Source organism: Chiloscyllium punctatum, chromosome 29, assembly GCF_047496795.1.
Source record: "Chiloscyllium punctatum isolate Juve2018m chromosome 29, sChiPun1.3, whole genome shotgun sequence".
Taxonomy (NCBI): Eukaryota; Metazoa; Chordata; class Chondrichthyes; order Orectolobiformes; family Hemiscylliidae; genus Chiloscyllium; species Chiloscyllium punctatum.
This window is the reverse complement of record NC_092767.1, coordinates 76,565,504-76,589,438: the sequence shown is the minus strand read 5'-3', so window position 1 is coordinate 76,589,438 and position 23,935 is coordinate 76,565,504. Positions and strand designations below refer to the sequence as shown.

General features: G+C 45.1%; 1 protein-coding gene across 1 annotated transcript; it reads right to left on the bottom strand.

The window, feature by feature from the left end:
• Positions 1-768: 768 nt before the first annotated feature.
• Positions 769-23,183, bottom strand: eif3k (eukaryotic translation initiation factor 3, subunit K). Its single transcript, XM_072549513.1, has 8 exons — positions 23,006-23,183; positions 16,298-16,396; positions 15,432-15,552; positions 13,805-13,879; positions 10,529-10,595; positions 10,140-10,217; positions 1,500-1,625; positions 769-878 (listed from the first exon to the last, which is right to left on the bottom strand). The coding sequence occupies exons 1-8, from the start codon at positions 23,062-23,064 to the stop codon at positions 850-852; spliced, it is 654 nt and encodes a 217-aa protein (XP_072405614.1). The 5' UTR covers positions 23,065-23,183; the 3' UTR covers positions 769-849.
• Positions 23,184-23,935: the final 752 nt, after the last annotated feature.

Here is a 23,935-nt window from a genome sequence, read left to right as displayed (position 1 = left end):
TAATTGTATTTGCCCCCAATAACAATGTGGATTTATCATGCACTTCTAATGTAAAAAGATCCCAAACTACCTAGATCAAAAATTCTCTGGCCAGATGTACAAAAACTTGTTCGAAATTTAGTGAAATCTAAATAGGTAGCTCTACAATCCTGCCAATTGCTCCTCAATGCTTTAGGAGTTCAGTTTGAGTTTTCTTCAATTCAGTTCAATTGTTTTCTTTGTTTTTTTTCTCCCAGCTGAATTTTGGAAGCAATGAAAGCTCAGAAAACACGGACATTCACTGTTGTCTTGGTGATGGGTGGTTAATACGTCCAAACAGTAAAAATGGAAATATTTAAGAGAAGAATGTTGGTAGGCGGAAGAAAAGCACAAAAACTTCAATGGCTTATCCAATTGTGGTTCTGTAATAAGTGGCATTTATAAAATGCCATTAATGCCATATGAAACATTTCACAGCAATATTTTCTGACAAATCTTAACAGCGATCCCACTAGAAGATATCTACCTGTTGAAAAAACTATATTTTAGGGACCTTTACCAAAAAAGAGGGAGAAGTTGAGAATTTAGGGAGAGAATTCCAGGGATTAGAGCAGAGGAAGTTGAAGATTTGGGGGCAGTGATCGAGCCACTGTAAATAGGTGAGGTACAAGCAGTTTTCAAAATAACATTACAGGTTATGAAACAAATAAGGCAAGCAAAGAAAGAACATATCTGCATCTGTGCTTCAAATTCCCCATTCAGCAACTAAATCTGATCGTACAATTCAAGTAATTTCAATAATTTTATTGACAAGAATAATGGAGAGCATTTTGTCAAAAAACACCTGCAAGTCTACAACAGCGGGTGTCACTAGGAGGATGCCATGATGCTAGCCACACCTGGAAACAAAAGAAAAAACAATCAGTTCCACATTCTCAATTTTAATTTGAAAAGAAAAAAATGAACAAATTATAAGAATTGATCCACTTTATGTAGGGAAAATCAAAACAATTTGTATATTTCAGAGCTTCATGGCTTTACATAACAGGACTGAGAGGAATATATGTAACTTTGTTTGCACAACACTAATTAGTTGATCCCAGGCAAAGCAGTATTGGGATTAAAAAAAAAACTTATATTTCTATAGTGCACTTAACAGTAAAACATCCCAATACATGCTTCACTGGACAACTGGCTGCATCATGCCCACGCTGTAGAGGTAGCAAGGGAAAATCTGCTCTGTTTCCTGCTCCACAGACTAATCCAGTAACCACTAGTCTTCCAATTCAGGGGCAGGCCTGGGGTTCAACTATCAGATGGGGGCAAATCAGTTCCAGTTAAACAGGGACAGCTTCCTCATGGCCCAATACACTTCTGTACAATGGGTAATTGAGGTGTTACTAGAAACAGGATCTTAGATAGCCACTATCACAAAAGCAGTGAATCAAATTATTAACACAAGAAACAAAGTTACAGTCTAACCATGTTGTTCCTGCAGTGACATATAAAATAAAACTCACTGTCAAAATCTATCTTTTCCACAATGTTTTTGGGCTTGATACTTTCTTCTTGGTTGCATATGAAGATTTTCTCTGGTTCAGCCTCGACCCAGCCATACTTACTCATCCAAACTTGTAGCTGCATATCTGAAAAACATATATTTACATACATTGAGACACTGCAGATCATCTAACTTCCAAAGACCAAATTAAAACTAGACAACAAGTGTGTATCATTCCAACCCTACGAAATGTGGTCAGGTTTGAAGTGACAAAGTGGTGTCCATGAGTTGTGGATTCAGACTCTAAATGTGACCGCACCCAAATAGGAGGGGCTGAATGAAGGTCAGACACTGTTGTACAAAGAGGGAGATCCACCTCTATGCATTTTCCAACATGCTGACTGACTGATTTAAGTAGCATAACAAGCTTCTTGGCCTTTTAGCTCAGAATATGTGTAGTTCCTGAGGACCAGAGGAAGCGATTCTGCTCGAGTGCTGCAGGTTTGACGCAGCGGACCCGTGCTGGCAGTGGAGAAACCACGGGGATCGTGTTGAGAGTTGTCGGAGCTGCTGGAGACCATCACTGGATCATGATTGGACGTTGGAGGATCATTTGGTTGTGCGGACCTGCTCTTGGTGGATCTTTATGCTGGCTTCGGCCTAACGTCAATTCAGGGACCAGCCAACCTCAGAGCTATGGCCTCAGCAGCCGCTCGCAGCCCTGGCCAGGGCATTTGCAACACAGTCAGGGTGACTGTGAAGAAGGTGGAGAAGCACACATCGGTCGATCGGACAGTGTTTGTGAAGATGATTTTGCTGGAGTGCTGCGGGTTCAAAGCAGCGGTCGTGTACTCCCTGCAGGAATGTGCCTATGCAGAGGAAGTCTGGAGAGAAATGCAGTGGTGCTTGTCGAGGTTCGTCCCGAGCAGCGCCGTGACGCGGGACTCCGTGCTCTACGGCCTGTTCCCTGGGACTCACACCGAGACGAACATTAACTGCGCCTGGAGGATCATCAACTCGGTGAAGGACGCTCTCTGGGCGGTCCGAAACCTGTTGATCTTCCAGCTGAAGGAGTTGACCCCGACCGAGTGTTGCAGACTGGCACATTCCAAGGTCCAAGACTACGTGTTGAGGGACGCGCTGAAGCTTGGGGCAGCTGCCGCCAAGGCGCGGTGGGGAAAGACCACCGTGTAAGATCGGCCTGCCGAAAGAAGAACAGGGGGCCCATACAGACGTTTTTTTGGGCTCTGCTGATGCCTCAGCCAAATATATGTATATATACAAGATTGAAAAAATGGACAGGATTGTAAAGGACAAGGATAAAGTCGAATCTGTGTTTGTAAATATGGACATATGTATGGCATGATCCAATGTACAGACCATCAAATCATTTATGAATAAAGTATATTTTTGAAATAAAAAAAAGCGGTCGTGTACTCCCTGCAGGATTTCTTTGCGGCAGGCTATTTCGATGTGACCTTCAGGAGCGTGAAGAATTGCGAGCAGCTCCTGAAGGTCTCCAAGGAGAAGGAAGGGGAATCTCTGTTCTCCATCTTGTCGACGGTCCCGTTGTGTGTGCTTCGTGCGCAGAGTCGTCGGGTTGTAATAATCCATATGTACAACTCCCATGTCCCAGCAGCAGATGTCCTGACCTTCCTGAGAAGATACGTCCAGGTCGACGGAGATAGTACCGATGTGGTCGATCCTTTCAGGGTCTGGACCAGCAAACGACAGGTCAGGGTAACCCTGAGGGTTGATGCCAGTGGGAACATCCTCCACCCACCCTCCAGCTTTGCCATCGGAGGAAGCAGAGGTTACCTGACATACGCAGGGCAGCCGAAAGTGTGCCGAACCTGCGGGAGGTCAGGCCACATGGCAGCAAATTGTAAGGTGACCATCTGCCGAAACTGCAAGCAGGAAGGCCACCCGACCAAGGAATGTAAGGAGGCCAAGAACTGTAATCTGTGCGGAGAGGCGGGCCACATGTACAAGGCCTGCCCAAGGCTGCCACCTACGCACAGATGGTCGGAGGTGGCAATCCGAGCCATGGACTGCCTAAGACCAGCAAAGTACCATAAAACAGTATAGGAACGGTGTCTGGAGGCACCCAGAAGGAAGGGCAGGCTGTAGCGGAGCAGGCGGCAGACAGCGGGGAGGTGCAGCAGCCGATCCAAGCTCCTTCAAGACAGACGGAGGAAATGGAAGAGGAGGGATCAAAGGAGGGAGAGGATTGGATTACTGTCAAAAGCAGGAAGAGGAAACCTCACCAGGCCCCCAAAGCCACCAAGCAAAGAGGGATACAGGTAGCTCTTCCGACGGTGAGGACAGGAGCAAGGACAGTCGTCACCAGAGGAAGAAACAGAGCGCCGCGGGGAAAAAGGAGGGCAGCACCACCCAAACAGGAAAAGACAATCCCTCTGAGAGGATGGGTAAAGGCCTCCCCCTACCCGGTGAGAACCAGGAGGTACCCACCGGCCCACAGCTCCAGGTAACTGGGAGCAGCGGTCCTGTGACAGCCCTGCTGTCAGATGGAGAACTAGACGGTGCGGACCCTGGGCCCGACCCGAAGACACCAGAGCGGGGAAATGACTCCAGCGTGGAGCCGGACAGCTACCTCAGCCCTGGGAGGGTCCAGCAGTTTGCTGTTACCACGGGGATGCACACAGCTACCCCAGAGGGGCAAGGCCAGCAGCAAATGGACACTGGTAACCTCGTAAATTGTTAAAATGGGGATAAGAATTGCCAGCATCAATGTGCGTAGCATCAAATCGGCTACGCGATATGTATCTATGATGGCCTTCCTGGCCAATGTTAAAGCCAACATCCTGTTTCTGCAGCAGTGTGGGATACCGCACCTCAGCAGCTACAGGAGATGGTCGAGCTTGTGGGCCCATGGGCAGTCAGTTTGGGCGGGGGGCAATGATAGCCGCGCCTGTGGCCTGGGTATCCTGTTGCGAGGAGGCAACTTCACCATCTCTGAGGTTAAGGAGGTGGTGGGCGGGGCACCTCCTCGTCACCGAGGTCATGTACAGGAATGCTCCCCTGAGACTGATTAATGTGTAAGGCCCAGTGGGTAAGAGTGAACGGTTGGCCGACCTGCAGCAACTTCCACTGTTGCTGGCTATGTCCAGACCAGTCATTCTGGCCGGAGATTTCAACTGTATCATTAATGCAAATGGACGATCCAGTGGGGTGGGTGGACAGTAAACTGGACACCACGTCCAGAGCCCTGATGGACACGGTAAAAGATGCCAAGCTGCAGGATGTCTTCAGCCTCCTGCTGGCCGACTGTCACCTAAAGGACGAGCAGCAGGCTGGTAAGGGAACGTGGAAGCTGAACACAAAGCTGTTGACCCCGGGAAACTTTGAGGAGCTCAAGAGGGACTACGCAGGTTGGAGAACCGTGAAGCCCCTCTTTGAGTCTCCAGCGGACTGGTGGGAAACAGTAAAAGGGAACATCAAGAGGTTCTTCATCAATAAGGTGTTCAGGAGGCGAGAGAGAGGCGGGGAAAACTGTCCCAGCTCCAGGAAAGTATGCAGAACCTGCTCCTGCTGCAGACGATGGGGGTCGATGTCACGGAGGACCTCAAGGAGGTGAAGGGCCAGCAAGCCTCGGTCTTTGCCTCGGAGGCCTCCAGGATAATCTTCTGGTCCAGGGTCCGCTCAGTGGAGCAGGACGAGACGTGCTCATGTTTCTTCTTCCAGAACGTGCACAAAGAGAGCTCTGTGCTCAGCAGCCTGAAGGAAGAAGATGGCTCGGTAACGTCATCTCAGGCTGACATCATGAGGATCAGTAAATCCTTCTATGCCAGTCTGTATGACGCAAAGCTGACCGACAGCGCGGCCTCCCAGTCGTTCCTGTCCTCTATCACGGAGGTCTTAGACAACAGAACACGGGAGAGGCTAGACCAGCCACTATCTCTGGACAAGCTGACCAAGGCCCTCGAGTCCTTCGAAAAGAATAAAACTCCCGGAAGCGACAGCTTACCGGTTGAACTCTATTCTGTTCTGTGGGACTTGATGGGCCAGGACCTGCTGGAGGAGTATGTCAGTATGCTTCGGGCAGGTACAATGAGGAAAGGCATCATCACCCTCATCTACAAACGCAAGGGGGAGAGGGAGGAACTCAAAAATTGGAGACCAATCTCACTGTTGAATGTGGATTACAAAATTCTGTCAAAGGAATTGCCAACCGGGTCAGGTCTGCTCTGGGGTTGGTGATTCACCCTGACCAAACCTGTGCTGTACCATGCAGGAAGATCGCTGAGTGTCTCGCACTCCTCAGGGATACGATCACTACGTGCAGGACAGAGAGTTGGACACCTGCCTGATCAGCCTGGACCAGGAGAAAGCCTGTGACAGGATATCACACAGGTATATGAGAGATGTCCTCTCCAAAATGGGCTTTGGGGGGAGGGAATCTGCAATTGGATCAGACTGCTCTACACCAACATTGTCAGTGCATTCTCAATCAATGATTGGGAATCAGATAGCTTCACTGTAAGATCTGGAGTCAGGCAGGGCTGCCCTCTCTCTCCTGCTTCGTTTGTGTGCTGCATAGAGCCATTTGCCGAGTCCATCAGGAAGGACGCAAGCCTGAGAGTGGTGACTTTTCCTGGCAGCAGGGGCCTGCAGATTAAGGCCTCCCTGTACATGGATGGCTTCGCCGTTTTCTGCTCGGATCCGCTGTCCGTGCGCAGACACATGTGCATATGCGACCAGTTTGAATGGGCCTCGGGGGCCAAGGTAAACCGAGGCAAGAGCGAGGCCATGTTCTGCGGGAATTGGGCCGACCAATCCTCGATCCCCTTCACCGTCAGGACCAACCACCTGAAGGTGCTGGGTATTTGGTTGGTTTGGGGGGTGGGGCATGCACCAAGTCTTAGGAGGAACGTATCAGCAAAGTGAGGCAGAAAGTGGGCAGATGGAAGCTATGGTCGCTCTCCATCGCGGGAAAAAACCTGGTCATCAGGTGTGAGGCACTGTCATTGCTGTTATACGTGGCACAGGTCTGGCCTATTCTCAGAACCTGTGCCGCTGCAGTCACCCAGGCCATCTTCCAATTTGTATGGAGGTCTAAGATGGACCGGAACCGAAGGGATTTGCTGTACAAAGATCTGGGCAATGGGGGAAAAAACACACCCAATGCCACTCTCACCCTGATGGCCACCTTTGTGTGTGGCTGCATCAAGCTGTGCATGGATCCCCAGTACGCAAACACCAAGTGTCACTATGTACTGAGGTTCTACCTGTCCCCGGTGTTGCGAAGCGTGGGCCTGGCCTCGCTGCCGCGGAACACTCAGAGTAGTTGGACCGTTCCATATCACCTGTCCTTCATGGAGAAGTTTATGAAGAAAAACACCTTTGACCACAAGTCCATCAGGAAGTGGTCAGCATGTAGTGTCCTTGAGACCCTTCGGGAAAAGGAGAGGGCGGATCCTATCGAGCAGATCCCTGAGCAGACTGTCAAAGCCATTTGGCAGAATGCCTCATCGCCAGAACTTTCCAACAAGCACCAAGACATGGCTTGGCTGATGGTGAGAAGGGCTCTGCCTGTAAGATCCTTTATGCACGCCCGGACTCTCAGCCACACCGCACGCTGCCCTCGAAGCGGCTGCGGGGGGGGGGGGGATGAGACTGTCACACACCTCCTTCTGGAATGTGCCTATGCAGAAGAAGTCTGGAGAGGAATGCAGTGGTGTTTGTTGTCCTTAGCAGTGCCGTGACGCGGGACTCCCTGCTGTACGGTCTGTTCCCCGGGACGCACACCGAGACGAACATCAACTGTGCCTGGAGGATCATCAACTCGGTGAAGGACGCTCTCTGGGCGGTCCGAAACCTGTTGATCTTCCAGCTGAAGGAGTTGACCCCGACTGAGTGTTGCAGACTGGCACATTCCAAGGTCCAGGACTACGTGTTGAGGGATGCGCTGAAGCTTGGGGCAGCTGCCGCCAAGGCACAGTCGGGAAAGACCACCATGTAACAGCTGCCTGCCTAAGAAGAACAGGGGGCCCACGCAGTCATTTGGGCTCTGCTGACGCCTCAGCTAAATAAATGTACATATGATTGATAAACATACAGACCTGTATATACAAATGATAAATTCTGATCTCTGTATGTAAATGTTTACGTATGTATGGCATGACCAACTGTACAGACCATCAAATTATTTTATGAATAAAATATATTTTTGAAATTAACAAGCATTCCACTGATCATTGCTAAAGATTGAGAATATTGTGTTCAACTGCAGCTTACAAATCTTACAATACCAAACAGTTGATAAAAACAGGGATCAGTGCAGGGACCTCAAATGTTGGATGAAGAGACAGGTTATATGTTTGCCAATTTGGTGACGAGACCAGGTCATGTAGTTGAGCAGAGGACGCAGGCTACAAAAATATATTGATAGGTGAAGTGAATGGGCAAAAATGTAAAAAATAGAGTTGAATATAGGAAAATGTGCAATTGTCCATTTTGGCAGGAAGAATTAAAATGAAACATTATCTAAATGGTGCAAGATTGCAGAGCTCTGAGATGCAGAGGGTCTGGGTGTCCTGGTACATGAATTACAAAAGGTTAACATAGAGTCATAGAGATGTACAGCATGGAAACAAACCCTTTGGTCCAACCCGTCCATGCCAACTAGATATCCCAACCCAATCTAGTCCCACCTGCCAGCACCCAACCCATATCCCTCCAAACCCTTCCTATTCATATACCCATCCAAATGCCTCTTAAATGTTGCAGTTATACCAGCCTCCATCACTTCCTCTGGTAGCTTATTCCATACACGTACCACCCTCTGCATGAAAACGTTGCCCCTTAAGTCTCTTTTCTATCTTTCCCCTCTCACCCTAAACCTATGCCCTCTAGTTCTGGACTCCCTGACCCCAGGGAAAAGACTTTGCCTATTTACCCTATCCATGCCCCTCATAATTTTATAAACCTCTATAAGGTCACCCCCCACCCCCCCCTTGCACACAAAGCAAGTAATTAGAAAAGCTAATAGAATATTATCATTTATTGTAAAGAAAGCTGAATTCAAATGGAGGTTATGCTTTAGTTATATATGGCAACAGTGAGGTTGCATCCGGAGTACTGTATGTATAGTACAAGTCAACTTATTTATGAAAGGATGTAATTGCATTAGAAGATGTTCAGAGAAGGTTTACTTGACTAATACCTAGAATGAACGGGCTGTCTTACGAGGAAGGGTGGGACAAGCTAGGCTTGTATCTGCTGGGAGTTTAAAAGAGTAAGATGTGACTTGACTGAAACAAATAGAATCTTGAAAGGTCTTGACAGGGTAGATATAGAGAGGTGTTTCCTCATATGGGAGAATAAGGGTGTTCATTTAAAAGATTAAATTGTACTCTGTCTGGACATTAATGCAATGTTAAAGGGCTCAATTGTACTGTCTCTCTCTAAGGAGCTGAGCATTCTGGAAATCATTGGAGGTGACATCAATACAGGAATTTAGATGAATATTCATTTTAATCCACACATCATTTGGGCAGCCATTTACTACTATTCTACTGCTATTATCAATTAATTGGGGCCTCTTTTGACTCAACTCTGCACACCTGCAAAGGGTCACCTAACTTGTACAGGCTTTAATAAACTTTAACTGCAGAAGTTGGTGTGTGCGAATTGCATCTAGTGTGTGAAACTTTGGGAAATGAACCTAATACCAATACTGCAACTGGAAAAGCCACTTCCCTCCCAAAGGTGATAATACAGCCACCCTGAGGGTTCAAATGCAGTTACCTTCAAGTGGCTCATCTAAGCAGCTACTCTTCATGAGTGTGTGAACGGGCCACTCAATCATAATCAAATACTGCTGTATAAGCTGCAGGGAGATTATCTGAAAGCACTCCACAGAGGTAAAAAGAATCAGATGTTAAATAGTGAGAAAAGGAGAACAAGAATGAAGGAAAGGTGACTGACAGGGTGAAAAGGTTAGCTTTGATAAGGCTTTTAAGGGAAGACAGAGATGTGGTGGTTTCAGGAGTGGATTAAGTGGCATCGCTCACTCTTAACTACAGTAAGATCCAATCACAGAAAGCTGGAATCACATCAGAGACTTTTCAATTTGTTTGGCTTAGTTACACACTGTCTTGATCAACAGCTACAAAGGACAGTCCATAAAATCTTTGATGCACAAAGAAACACAAGCAAAGTGTCAGAATTGAAACTATTATAAAAGTGAATATTGGCTAAGTCATGAAGAATTGATTACAAATAGCAAGCCTTTTTTTGTTCACAAAAAACCTGTTACAAGATTGCATCAAGAACAGAAAATTGAGAAAGAAGTCCCATGATATTGGGATGAGAATAGTTAGGTAGTTGTTTTTGATCAGCACAGACCCAACGGGTAGAAAGGCCTCTTGCTGTGCCGTAGACCTCAATAAGTTGAACTTTGAGCTCCTTGGAATGAATAAGTTAACAGAGGACAACACAGTGATTTTGATATTAACACTAAGAGAGCAGTGCAGATGAATGCTTGTTTCTGATTGCATAACAATGTATTTCATTTACATTAAATTTATTCTAAAAAGATTTACCTGCTCACAGTTTCATGACTGCACCTCAGTGAAACCAATCCTGTGTAACAATTCAGAGGAGCTTTTATCTCATGGTCAGCATTAATCCTTACCTGTCAGATCCCCCAACATTTCGGCCAGCAGCCACTTCTCAATTGTTTGATATGTGATTCCAACGACGTGACAGATAACTGAGGGAAGAATTCCAACAGGTGAGGAGCAATCCCAGACTGTACAGTTTGAAAATCCCACGTAGACAGCTGATTCTACCTTAAATACTTGGTTGTGTTTATTGTGTAACTAAAGTGTCCTAGTGGCAATTTAGTCAAACAGCAATAGCTATTTTATATAAAATTCATCAAAAACAGCATTGTAACAAATAGTGTAATTCTGCCAACAAAAATACTCTCTCTCTATTAAGATCTCACAAATGACAGTTATCAAACCCTTGCACAGTTCTCTATTTACAGGAAAATCAATGCAGTTTTCTGATTATACTTACATTTTCGCACTGAGTCTTCAAAGCTGGTTATTCCATCAATCAGCTCAGAGTTTTCTTCCAGGTTACGCTGGATAGAGAGGGACATTGAAATTTAGTAAATGTTATTCCCACAGCAGAGTGGAGGGAGCTATCTCATTTCTACCTCACACTGGCTGGTTAATCTCCAGTAGCCCATCTTTCCAAATCAGTCAGGCAGTATGGGTTTCACTGACATACATTTTCTCTTTCTCCCTCCTCTCAAAGCACAACAGCAGCCCAGGTTATTCGCAAAACTGAAGCTCAATGATTCATGGTTCTTCAACAGAAATATAATAGAGGGACAAACAATGTCAGCAATTATAATCTCTCTGCTGAGAGTCTTGGTGTATTACATACCAGCTTTTCTTGGACCCTGCTACTTGACAGTCTCTGTCTTAGACAGTGTGATAATGGCACAAGTGAATGTGCTATAATAGAACATTGAACATTACAGCACAGTACAGGACCTTCGGCCCTTGATATTGCATCACCCTGTGAAACCAATCTGAAGCTCATTTAACTGACACTATTCCATTTTTGTCCATATGCCTATCCAATGATTATTTAAATGCCCTAAAGTTGGCAAGTCTACTGCTGTAGCAGGCAGTGCATTCCACGTGCCTACTATTCTGAGTAAAGAAAATACCTCTGCTATCTGTCCTATATCTATCACCCCTCAATTTAAAGCTACACCCTCTCGTGCTAGTCATCACCATCTGAGGAAAAAGGCTCTCCCTGTCCACCCTATCTGATCCTCTGATTATCTTGTATGTCTCAATGAAGTCACCTCTCAACCTTCTTCTCTCTAACGAAAACAGCTCAAGTCTCTCAGCCTTTCCTCATAATACCTCTCCTTCAAACCAGACAACATCCTAGTAAATCTCCTATGAAACCCTTTCCAAAGCTTCCACATCCTTCCTATCATGTGGTGAGCAGAACTGCATGCAATATTCCAAGTGTGGCCGCACCAGAGTTTTGTACAGCTGCAGCATGATCTCATGGTTGCGAAACTCAGTCCCTCTACTAATAAAAGCTAACACACCGTATGCCTTCTTAACAACCCTATCAACCTGGGTGGCAACTTTCAGAGGTCTCTATACATCAGTCACAGATCTCTCTGCTCATTTACACTACCAAGAATCTTACCTACCAAGATTCTTACCATAAGCCCAGTACTCTGCATTTATGTTACTCCGTCCAAAGTGAATCACCTCACACTTTTCAACATTAAACTCCATTTTCCACCTCTCAGCCCAGCAATGCAGCTTATTTATGTCCCTCTATAACCTACAACATCCTTCGGAACTATCCACAACTGTACCAACCTCAATGTCTGTCTGCAAGTTTACTAATCCATCCTTCTACACCTTCATCCTGGTCGTTTATATAAAAATGACAAACAGCAGTGGACCCAAAACAGATCCTTGCAGTACACCACTAGTATCTGTATTCCAAGATGAACATTTCCCATCACCCTCTGTCTTCTTTCAGCTAGCCAATTTCTGGTCCAAACCACTAACTCACCCTTAATCCCATGTCTCTGTATTTTGTGCAATAGCCTACCATGTGAACCTTATCAAACACCTTACTGAAATCCATACACACCACATCAACCGCTGTTTGGTCACCTTCTCAAAGAACTCAATAAGGTTTGTGAAGCACGACCTACCCTTCATAAAACCGTGTTGACTTTCCAACACTTTACCCTCAATCAAAGGAAGGCTCACTGGTCTATAGTTATCAGGGTTGTCTCTACTCCTCTTCTTGAACAAGGGAACAATATTTGCTATCCTCTAGTCTTCTGGCCCTATTCATGTAGACAATGACATAAAGATCAAAGCCAAAGGCTCAGCAATCTCCTCCCTGGCTTCTCAGAGAATCCTAAGATAAATTTGATCCGGCTCATGGGATTTATCTATTTATACACTTGCCAGAATTCCTAATATCTCCTCATTGTGAAATTCAATCCCATCTTGTCTAGTAGCCTGTATCTAAGTATTCTCCTTGACAACATGGTCATTTTCTAGAATGAACACTGACTAAAAATATTCATTTAGCACCTCCCCATCTCCTCTGACTCCACACACAACCTCCCACTACTGTCCCTGATTGGCCCTAATCTCATCATTCTTTTATTCCTAATATACCTATAGAAAGCCTTAAGGTTTTCCCTGATCCTATCCGCCACCAACTTCTCGTGTCCCCTCCTCGCTCATTTTAGCTCTCTCTTTAGGTCTTTCCTGACTACCTTGTACCTCGGGAGCACCCTAACTGAGCCTTCACAACTCCACACTCGACAACTTTCTCCCTGCCTCGCAGGTACATACTGATCAAGGACACATAGTAGCTGTTCCTTGAATAAGCTGCACATTTCAAATGAGCCCATCCCCTGCAGTTTCCTTCCCTATCCTATGCATCCTAAATCTTGCCCAATCACATCGTAATTGTTTTCCCCCAGCAATAACTCTTGCCCTGCAGTATATACCTGTCCCTTTCCATAGCTAAAGCAAGCATAACTGAAATGTGGTCACTACCACCAAAGTGCTCATCCACCTCCAAATCTAACACCTGGCCGGGTTCATTACCCAGTACCAGATCTATTGTGCCCTTGCCCCTTGCTGGCCTGTCTACATACTGTGTCAGGAAACCCGCCTGCACACACTGGACAAAAACTGACCCATCTGAAGTACTTGAACTATAGTATTCCCAGTCAATATTTGGAAAGTTAAATTCCCCCATAACGACTACCCTGTCGCTATCGCTCCTATCCAGAATCATCTTTGCTATCCTTTCCTCTACATTTCTGGAACTATTCGGAGGCCTATAGGAAACTCCCAAAAGGGTGAGCTCTCCTTTCCGGTTTCTGAGCTCAGCCCATACTACTTCAGTAGATGAGTCCTCAAACGTCCTTTCTGCAACCGTAATACTGTCCTTAACTAACAATGCCACTAATAATCTAGCCTCCAAACGTAGGAAACCTTTTATCCTCCACATATCGATAAGGATAGTGTCAGAAAATGAGCACAGAGAAGAAAATACTGTTGCAAAAATCTATGTTGTCATACCAGGTTTAAGTGAACTGAAGCATCACAATGCTGTGCCACCAAGCTGCCATGTCAGAGGTCAAGTTGAACAAAATCTAACATCAAAAAGATGGCCTTCTAATTCATACAGATCCAAGGCAATTAGTTATATTTTAATTGGGAGCCTCTAACATGACACAAGTATAACATAACACAGTCTGAGAACTTTACTCACCCAGAAATCCTGGAAATGGCAGGTCTCCAGTAGATCACCGAGATTCAGGATTTGCTGGATTGGGCGTTCTTCCTGCTGTTTAAGCTCCATTAAGGAAGATCAATCTCAAACTTTCAGCAGGGCTTTGTGTCATGCTTAAAAAACAAGGATTATTTTTAAAAACATTCAATCTTTGCCACTTAACGTACAGTTACCTCGATCAGATAGACAAAGCAAACCATTTGACAATCCCACAAGAGTGACACATGCATCCAATTTAATGGCAATTCTTCACATCCTGTTAATTCCACCCAGGAAGACTTGCAGTTTCCCTATCTGTGACATTCACTTTGCCAACAGATTGATTTCTCTGGGCCAGTACAGGAAATGAGAATTGCATCTTGACTCATTTGGTATCATAGGAGAAAGTGAGGGCTGGAGATCAGAATCACAAAGTGTGGTGCTGGAAAAGCACAGCACATCAGGCAGCATCTGAACAGGAGAAACATCATCAGGAACTCCTGAAGGGTTTATGCCCGAAACGTCGATTCTCCTGCTCCTCAGATGCTGCCTGACCGGCTGTGCTTTTCAGCGCCACACTTTTCGACTAATTTGCTATTATAGTCAGCAGCAGAGACCACAAGGATCATAGTAATGGCTTCATTATCCACCTCATATTGAGCAAATTCTATTACTACACAGATGTGCCCACATTTATAAGTGGCAGGGACTACATCTCAAAATGCAACCAATCTGGCAACAGCAGTGAGGGAGGACAGCATAAAGATCACATGGAGCTTCAGCAACTGTACTCAGAAGAATCAGAATCAGTACAACTTTTCAGAAGCCAGAAAAGTTGCAAAACTCGTTTCAAGCAAAAACTGGACAGAATGGTACAATCAGAGCTCCTTTGAAGGCAGACTGTGTCAATACTGGATCTGACGTACAAAGCTGTAGATACTTAACTCTGCATAAAATGGAATTTTTATTTACTCGTATGAAGGGGGCATTGTTGGCTGGGCCACTATTTATTGTCCATCCCTAGCTGCCCTTCAGAAGGTGGTAGTACACATTGGTAGAATGTGGCTGTTTGTCCCATTAAGTCTGTGCTGGTCCTTTAAATCCATAATCTTATCAGGGATGAATATGAATGAGAAAAAAAAAATCAAGACATTGTAGTACAGCAACATGAGATTTGGATCTTAAAAACTGAGGGAGGTAAACAGTTCCAACAGAGTGGGATGTAAACGTGGAATATGCTAATTATTTTTCCATTCATTCTCAGGATGAGGGCATCGCTGGCTCAGCCAGCATTTATTGCCCATCGGAGGACAGTTAAGCATCAACCACACTGATGTGGATCCGGAGTCAAATGTAGGCCAGTCTGGGTAAAGATGGCAGTTTCCTTGCTTAAAGGACATTAGTGAAACAGATTGGCTTTTACAACAATGACAATGGATTCATGGTCATCATTGGATTCTTCGTTCCAGATAGTTTCAGTCAATTTTTCTCAGTCTTCACTTTCCCCTTTTACTGGAGTACAAAAAAACCAAGCACTCTGATATATTAGTTGCCTCCATTTGTTGATGGAAGGCAGAAGCTAGTAAACAAACCCATGCTGAAGCAGCAGCCTCTCTTATAAGGATACATGTGTCTGGTCGATCATACATTTACATAGTGTAAAATCAGTGTGTGGCAGATTCGTCAGCGCTTTCAGCAAGATCTGTGCAGTGACAGTTGTCTGGAAGAAGGCAGGATTGAACTGATACCTGCAAGGAAAAGACAGGTAAATAGATCAATGAGAGAGCCATTTCTGCACATTCTTTTAAATTTGGGGAAGTCCCTTTCTTCCCATTTCCTTTCAGCTAGTCATTAATTGAGAAACAGAAAAACCAAACTGATCTCAGCTCTGGCCAATACTGCAAACTAAGCATCACCTAACAGAAGATGAAGAGAGATGGTGCTGGAGGGAGGTTTAAGCAAGGCATGCGCTATGGGAAAAGTAAAATATTGGGAGGGTTTGGAGAAAAGACATAAGATTTAGGTGAACTGCTCCAGCAGAGGGCCAGAATAGACAGAAAAACCAAATAATATCCATCTGTGCTATAACCAACCCAAGATTCTATGTTGACTGAGCTGGTTTCAAGGAAGGGTACCATAATTCACTTCTGCAACCTGAGGTTAGGAATAAGATAAACCTGTTAGCAAGAGTTTAATCCCCATAAAGAGACTACTGTGCAAGAACTCTACATTCATACATCAGTAACAAGTGAAATGATAGATAGTGGCTGGCACTCTGAAGCTGGAAACTGTTCTCCCCCAACAATAAAACAGTATCTCCAAGAAAGGAGAAGTGAAAAGTGGAAAGGGAGAAGATATTCAGGCTTCTTGAAGTTAAAGAAAATCCAACTGATGAATAAGAACAGAAAATGCAGGAAACGTTCAGGTGGTATGTATGGAGTGAGAAACTGTTAACATTTCAGGTCAATGAGAATTCTAAAGAGGTATACATACAGTTTAAGAACAGCCAGATTGGCTTCCAGATCATATGCGTTCTCTCTGGCCTGTGTCTCCACATAACGTTCCAATGTTGACAGATTCTCAGGGTTATACCTATGGAGGAAAGAGGATACAATTGGTGATGCCTTCTTCTCTCAAATATTCAAAGACCTGAATTAATAACCCTGAGAACAGGTGCAAAATCCCACTATGGCAGTTCGTAAACTTGAAATTGACTAAAATAATCTGAAAAATCTTGAATCAATTAATAGGTATAAGCAGCTGTTAGATTGCGAGAAACAGAGAACAGTTTCTTCAGGGTGAGAATAAAACAAGGTTTTGATGAACAGTCACTGGATTCAAGACATTAGCTCTGTTCAAGAGGGGAAATAGGGATAATCCAGGAAAATATAGATAGTTAGTCTCACATTAGTGGTTGGGAAGTTACTGGAGAAAATTCTTAGGAATGTGATTTATGCGCATCTGAGAAAGTGGGGCAAGTCATGTTTCACTAACTTGATTGAATTTTTCGAGGAGGGGATGAAGGTAATCAATGATGGTAAAGCACTGGATATTATCGACATGGATTTTAGTAGTGCTTTCAGCAAAGTCCCCCATTTTAGGTTAATCCAGAATATCAAGATGCATGGGATCAACAGTGACTTGGCCACGTGGATTCAGAAGTGGCTTGCCCACTGATGATAGAAGGTCGTGGTGGAAAAGTGCATTCCTGGCTGGAGGTCTGTAAATAGTGGATTTTATTTTAGATTAGATTCCATACAGTGTGGAAAGAGGCCCATCAGCCCAACAAGTCCAAACCAACCCTCCGAAGTGGAATCCACCCAGACCCATTCCCCTACCCTATTTTAACCCATGACTAATGCACCTAACACTATGGGCAATTTACCTGACCAGCACGTCTTGGATTGTGGGAGGAAACCAGAACATCCAAAGGAAACCCACGCAGAATATTGACTTGGATGAAAATGTAGATTGGTGGGTTAGTAAGCTTGCAGATGGTACAAAGATCGGCAAAGTTGTGGATAGGGTGGAAGGTTGTCAAAAATGATTCAGTAAGATACAGATCAGTTGCAGATATGGATGGAGAAATGGCAGATGGAGTTTAATTTGTGTAAGTGTGAGGTGCTGCACTCTGGGAGATCAAACATTAAGGAAATGTATACAGTTAATTGCAGGACACTGAACAGCATGGATGTATAGGGGGATGTTGGGGTTCAAATTCATACCTCCTTGAAAGTGGCCCCACAAGTAGATAGGGTGGTAAAGATGCCAAACAGCTTACTTTTATTGGGGTGTAGGTTTGCTCGCTGAGCTGTCGGTTTGATATCCAGACGTTTCATTACCTGGCTAGGTAACATCATCAGTGGCAACCTCCAAGTGAAGCGAAGCTGTTGTCTCCTGCTTTCTATTTATATGTTTGTCCTAGATGGGGTTCCTGGGGTTTGTGGTGATGTCATTTCCTGTTCATTTTCTGAGGGGTTGATAGATGGCATCGAGATCTATGTGTTTGTTTATGGCGTTGTGGTTGGAGTGCCAGGCCTCTAGGAATTCTTTGCTTAGCCTCTTCCAGGATAGATGTGTTGTCCCAGTCAAAATGGTGGGTTTTTTTCATCCGTGTGTAGGGCTACAAGGGAGAGAGGGTCGTGTCTTTTTGTGGCTAGCTGGTGTTCATGTATCCTGGTGGCTAACTTTCTTCCTGTTTGTCCTACGTAGTGTTTGTGGCAGTCCTTACATGGAATTTTGTAGATGACATTGGTTTTGTCCATGGGTTGTACTGGGTCTTTTAAGTTGGTTAGTTTTTGTTTGAGTGTGTTGGTGGGTTTGTGTACTACTAGGATTCCGAGGGGTCTCACTAGTCTGGCTGTCATTTCTGAAGCTTCTTTGGTAAGGTGGATAGGGTTTCTGGCTGTGTCAGGTCTGCTTGTCGTGGTTTGTTCCTGAGGAATCTGCGCACTGTATTTTTTTGAGTATCCGTTCTTCTTGAATACGTTGTATAGGTGGTTCTCCTCTGTTTTCTGAAGTTAGTCTGTGCTGCAGTGTGTGGTGTCTCGTTGGAATAGTGTTCTGATACAGCTTCGTCCGTGTGTGTTGGGATGGTTGCTGGTGTAAGTTAAGTATTTGGTCAGTGTTTGTCGGTTTTCTGTATACGCAGGTTTGTAGTTCTCCGTTGTCCTTTCTTTCGACTGTGACGTCCAGGATTGAGAGTTTGTTGTCGGTTTCTTCCTCCTTGGTGAACTTTATGCCTGTGAGGGTGTTGTTGATGATTTTAAATGTCTCTTCTATCTTGTTTCGTTTTGTGATGACAAAGGTGTCATCTACGTAACAGACCTAGATTTTTGGTTTGATGGTTGGTAGGGCTGTTTGTTCTAGTCTTTGCATTACTGCTTCTGCTATGAATCCTGATAGCGGAGATCCCATGGGTGTGCCGTTGATTTGTTTGTAGATTATGTTGTTGAAGGTGAACTGGGTGGTGAGGCACAGGTCCACTAGCTTCATAATGTTTTCATTGGTAATGTGATTGATGTGAGCTATCCTGGGACAGGCTAAGCAAAGACATGCCAGAGAATTCTTAGAGGCCTGGCACTCCAACCACAACGCCATAAACAAACACATAGATCTAGATACCATCTATCAACCCCTCAGAAAACGTACAGGAAATGACATCACCACAAACCCCAGGAACCCCATCCAGGAGAAAGATATAAATAGAAAGCAGGAGACAACAGCTTCGCTTCACTTGGAGGTCGCCACTGATGATGTGGAGATAGGTGGAGTTGTGGACAGTGAGGAGGGCTGTTGTCGGCTGCAGAGGGACTTAGATATGATGCAGAGCTGGGCTGAGGAGTGGCAGATGGAGTTCAACCCTGCCAAGTGTGAAGTTGTCCATTTTGGAAGAACAAATAAGAATGCGGAATACAGGGTTAATGGTAGGGTTCTTGGTCAGGTGGAGGAACAGAGGGATCTTGGGGTCTATGTACATAGATCTTTGAAGGTTGCCACTCAGGTGGATAGAGTTTGTAAGAAGGCCTATGGAGTATTATCGTTCATTAGCAGAGGGATTGAATTCAAGAGTCGTGAGGTGATGTTGCAGCTGTACAGGACTTTGGTTAGGCCACATTTGGAGTACTGTGTGCAGTTCTGGTCGCCTCACTTTAGGAAAGATGTGGAAGCTTTGGAGAGGGTGCAGAGAAGATTTACCAGGATGTTGCCTGGAATGGAGAGTAGGTCGTACGAGGATAGGTTGAGAGTTCTCGGCCTTTTCTCGTTGGAACGGCGAAGGATGAGGGGTGACTTGATCGAGGTTTATAAGATGATCAGAGGAATAGATAGAGTAGACAGTCAGAAACTTTTTCCCCGGGTACAACAGAGTGTTACAAGGGGACATAAATTTAAGGTGAAGGGTGGAAGGTATAGGGGAGATGTCAGGGGTGGGTTCTTTACCCAGAGAGTGGTGGGGGCATGGAATGCGCTGCCCGAGGGAGTGGTAGAGTCAGATTCATTGGCGACCTTTAAGCGGCATTTGGATAGGTACATGGATGGGTGCTTAATCTAGGATAGAAGTTCGGCACAACATCGTGGGCCGAAGGGCCTGTTCTGTGCTGTATTGTTCTATGTTCTATGTTACCTAGCCAGGTAATGAAACGTCTGGATATCAAACCTACAGCTCAGCGAGCAAACCTACACCCTAAACCTCAACCTGAGCTACAAACCTTCACAAACGTTGCAAATTACTTTTATTGGTTGGGGAATTTAGTACAACAGTCAAAATGTCATGTTGCAGCTTTATAAGATTTTGGTTAGGCCACATTTACAGAATTACATTCAATTCTGGTCACAGAAGTGGTTTACCAGGATGTTGCCTGGATTCGAGGGTATGAGCTATAAAGGAGGCTAGAAAAACTTAGGGTGTGTCTCTGGAGCGGCTGAGGGGAGATTTGGTAGAAGGCTATAAAATTATGAGATGCAAAGATAGGGTTGACGGTCAGAATCTTTTCCCCCCCAGAGTTGAAATGTCTAATACTAGGGGGCATGTATTTAAGGTGAGAGGGGCAAAGTTCAAAGGCAATGTCATAGAGATATAACCAGCACGGAAACAGATCCTTCGGTCTAACTCGTTCATGCCAACCAGATGCCATTCCAAATAAGTCTAGCTCCATTTGCCAGTATTTGGCCCATATCCCTGTAAACCCTTCCTATTCATATACACATCCAGATGCCTTTTAAATGTTATAATTGTACCTGCCTCTACCACTTCCTCTGGCAACTCAATCCATACACTCACCAACCTCTGCTTGAAAAAGTTGGCCTTTATGAAATATTAGAGTTGATTTGATCCATTGACCTGCAAGAAATTCAATGTCCTGTGGTGTGTCTTTGTCTTATAGCTGGAATGTGGGAGGTTTACATGGCCATTTCCTTGTCATTCAGGGATGATTTACATTTTCATCCAGAAATCAATAAGAACATTACATGTGGAATTTGACTACTCCCCTATAGTTACAAAAAATGATTTGCAACAGATTTGACCATTAAGGGATGATTTGCATTACATTGTTTATGGAGGTGGGGTGGTCTCTGCATTGTATCTCGAGTGGCATGTGACTGTGAGGGGATGGCTGGGGGCTTGTCTTGTGGACATTACTAACTGTGATGGAAAGCTTTTTGTATAAAGGAGAGAAAGCTTTTGCTATGACCCCATAAGCCCTGCGAGGTGTGTTAAAGGTTTCTCCAAAGCTTGTACTATATTGTGCTTAATAAATTTTGCTTGTTCACAAAAGTTGGCATTTGCAGCTGCATCAAGTGTGTAAGAATCTCAAGAGTAAAAGAACTTAACACTTAGGTCCCTTTTAAATTTTTCCCCCACACCTTAAACCTATGCCCTCTAGTTTTTGACTCTCCCACCCCAAGGAAAAGACATTGCTGTTACCCTAACCACACCCCTCATGATTTTATAAACCTCGATAAAGTCACCCCTCAGCATCTGACAGTCCAGGGAAAACAGTCCATTCAGTCTTTCCCTATAGCTCAAACCCTCCAACCCTGGCTACATCCTTGTAAATCTTTTCTGAACCCTTTCCAATAGCAGGGATACCAGAATTGCATGCATGCAGTATTCCAACAGCAGCCTGACTATACAGTTGCAACATGACGTCCCAACTCCTATACTTGATGCACTGTCACTGTCCAATAAAGGCAAGCATACCAAACACCATCTTTACTATTCTATTTGTGGCTCCAATTTCAAAGAACTATGACCCTGCACTCCAAGGTCTCTTTGTTCATCAACACTCCCCAGGACTTTCCCATTAAGTGTATAAGTCCTGCTCTGATTTGCTTTTCCAAAATGCAGCATCGTGCATTTATCTAAATTAAACTCCATCTGCCATTCCTCTGCCCATTGGTCCATTTGATCAAGATCCCATTGTACTCTGAGGTAACCTTCCAATTTTGGTGTCATCTACAAACATATAATCATACCTTCTATGTTAACATCCAAATCATTTATATAAATGATGAAAAGCAGTGGACCAAGCACCAATCCTTGTGGTCACAGGCCCTAAGTCTGAAAAGCCACCTTTCACCACCACCCTCTGTCTTCTGCCTTCACACCAGTTCTGTATCCAATAGGCTAGTTCTCCCTGTATTCCATATGATTGAACCTGGCTAACAAGTCTACTATGAGGAACCTTGTCAAACGCCTTAACGGAAATCCATACAGATCACTTCTACTGCTCTGCCCTCATCCATTCTCATTGTCACTTCCTCATAAAAACTCAGTGGGAGTAATCTGGAACGCACAGCTAGGGGTGATGGCGGAGGCAGATATGATAGGAGCTTTTAAGGAACTTTTAGATGAGCATATGAACATGTAAGGGATGGAGGGATATGGACAAGAGATTAGTCTAACTTGGTGTCATGTTCAGCGCAAAGGGCCCATTCTATGTTCTATGAGTCAAAGGCTATCAGACTGTGATTGGAACACAAAATGATCAGCCATGGTTTTATTGGATGAATTAGCCCATGAGCTTATTGAATGGCAGAGGAGGTTTTAAGTGGCTGAATGGGATATTCTGCTCTTAACCCTAATGTTCCAGGCCTTGGTGGCTAGAGAAAAGTCACCATATTGGGGTGAGGGGTGAGAGTGCTGTACTGTTAGGGATGCTGTGTCTTTTGAACGAAATACTGAAAGCGAGGTCCCCGATTCGTCAGGGCGGTTTCGAAAGGAGAGAGAAGGGAGGAGGTGGGAGAGAGAAGGGAGGAGGTGGGAGAGAGAAGGGAGGAGGTGGGAGAGAGAAGGGAGGAGGTGGGAGAGAAACTGCTCCTGGCGTCCTGACAGCCCACACGGAATCATTTCCTACCCAGGTGACTGCGGGATATTGCTGTGCACCGACAGCCGGCCGCCTTTCCCGCGCTAGGAGAGGACCGCATTGGTTGTCAGCGGCTGAGGGGGAAGCGGGAGCTGTGCCGAGGTCGTGTCAGGCGCTACACCGATGCAGACAATTGTTGCTGCAGGTAGCCGAACAGAGGTTGCTATGGGGTAAAAACAATGACTGCAGATTCTGGATTAGTGGTGCTGGAAGAACACAGCAGTGACAGGCCGCGTCCGAGGAGCTCCTTGAACTTCCAGCACCACTAATCCAGAGGTTGCTATGGGCCCGCGGCCCGCCGCCTGCCCCCCCCCCCGGGCTCTGCCTTTCTCACCGGTCGATGCCTTTCAGCAACTTGCCCACATTGGCCCTCATCTGCTCGATGGCGCTCATGCCTGCAGCTCCGGTTTTTCTCTGTCTCTCCCCTTCGAGCCTGGAACAAGCGGCGATGCCCTCGACACACGCGACTCCAACAGCCCCGTCAGGTCAAAGGGGAAAGCGACCGCCGAGCATGCGCAGAGGCCCTCACCCGCCGGACCAGCGCATGCGCAGAGGCCCTCACCCGCCGGACCAGCGCATGCGCAGGACCACTGCCGACGACGGCATATGGCGCATGCGCATTTCGCCAAACTCCCAGAGTGTCGTATGTTTGATATTCTCCAGTCTGTCTGTCGGACACATAAGAAGGAACCGATTTTTTTTTAAACATGCAATTATTGGACAGATGATAAATCATGCTTACTCTTGTTTATCTGTGCAGTGCAATTATTTTCCAATGCTTAAAGTTAATTCCCTTCATAATAGCATTTTCTTTGTCTACCTACAGATAAACCATAAGATACACAGCAGACTGAGGCCAGTTAGATTGGCCCATCAAGTCTGTTCCACCATTCCATCATGGTTAGAGACAAAAAACACACACTTTCTCACACTCACAACCCTCACCCCAGACAGACACACACACACAGACAGACAAAGACCCACATGCACACATATATTTTGTGTGGTGAATCTTTTTGTACTTGCAGAGTTACATTGCACTTTGCTCAAAAACTGCATACATTCATGTAGAACTCTGAGCTCAAAAACTGCATGAATTTATGTAAAACTCTGTTATCTCACTTTTTAGATTAGAATCAATCTAAACATCAGGTCATAGACAGAGAACACAGGGGGCTAACACCTTCAACATATTGTCTAGCTATCACCATTGTTAACAGCTAACCCGAGAATGCAACTTAATAAAAAAGGGTTTTGTGATTTA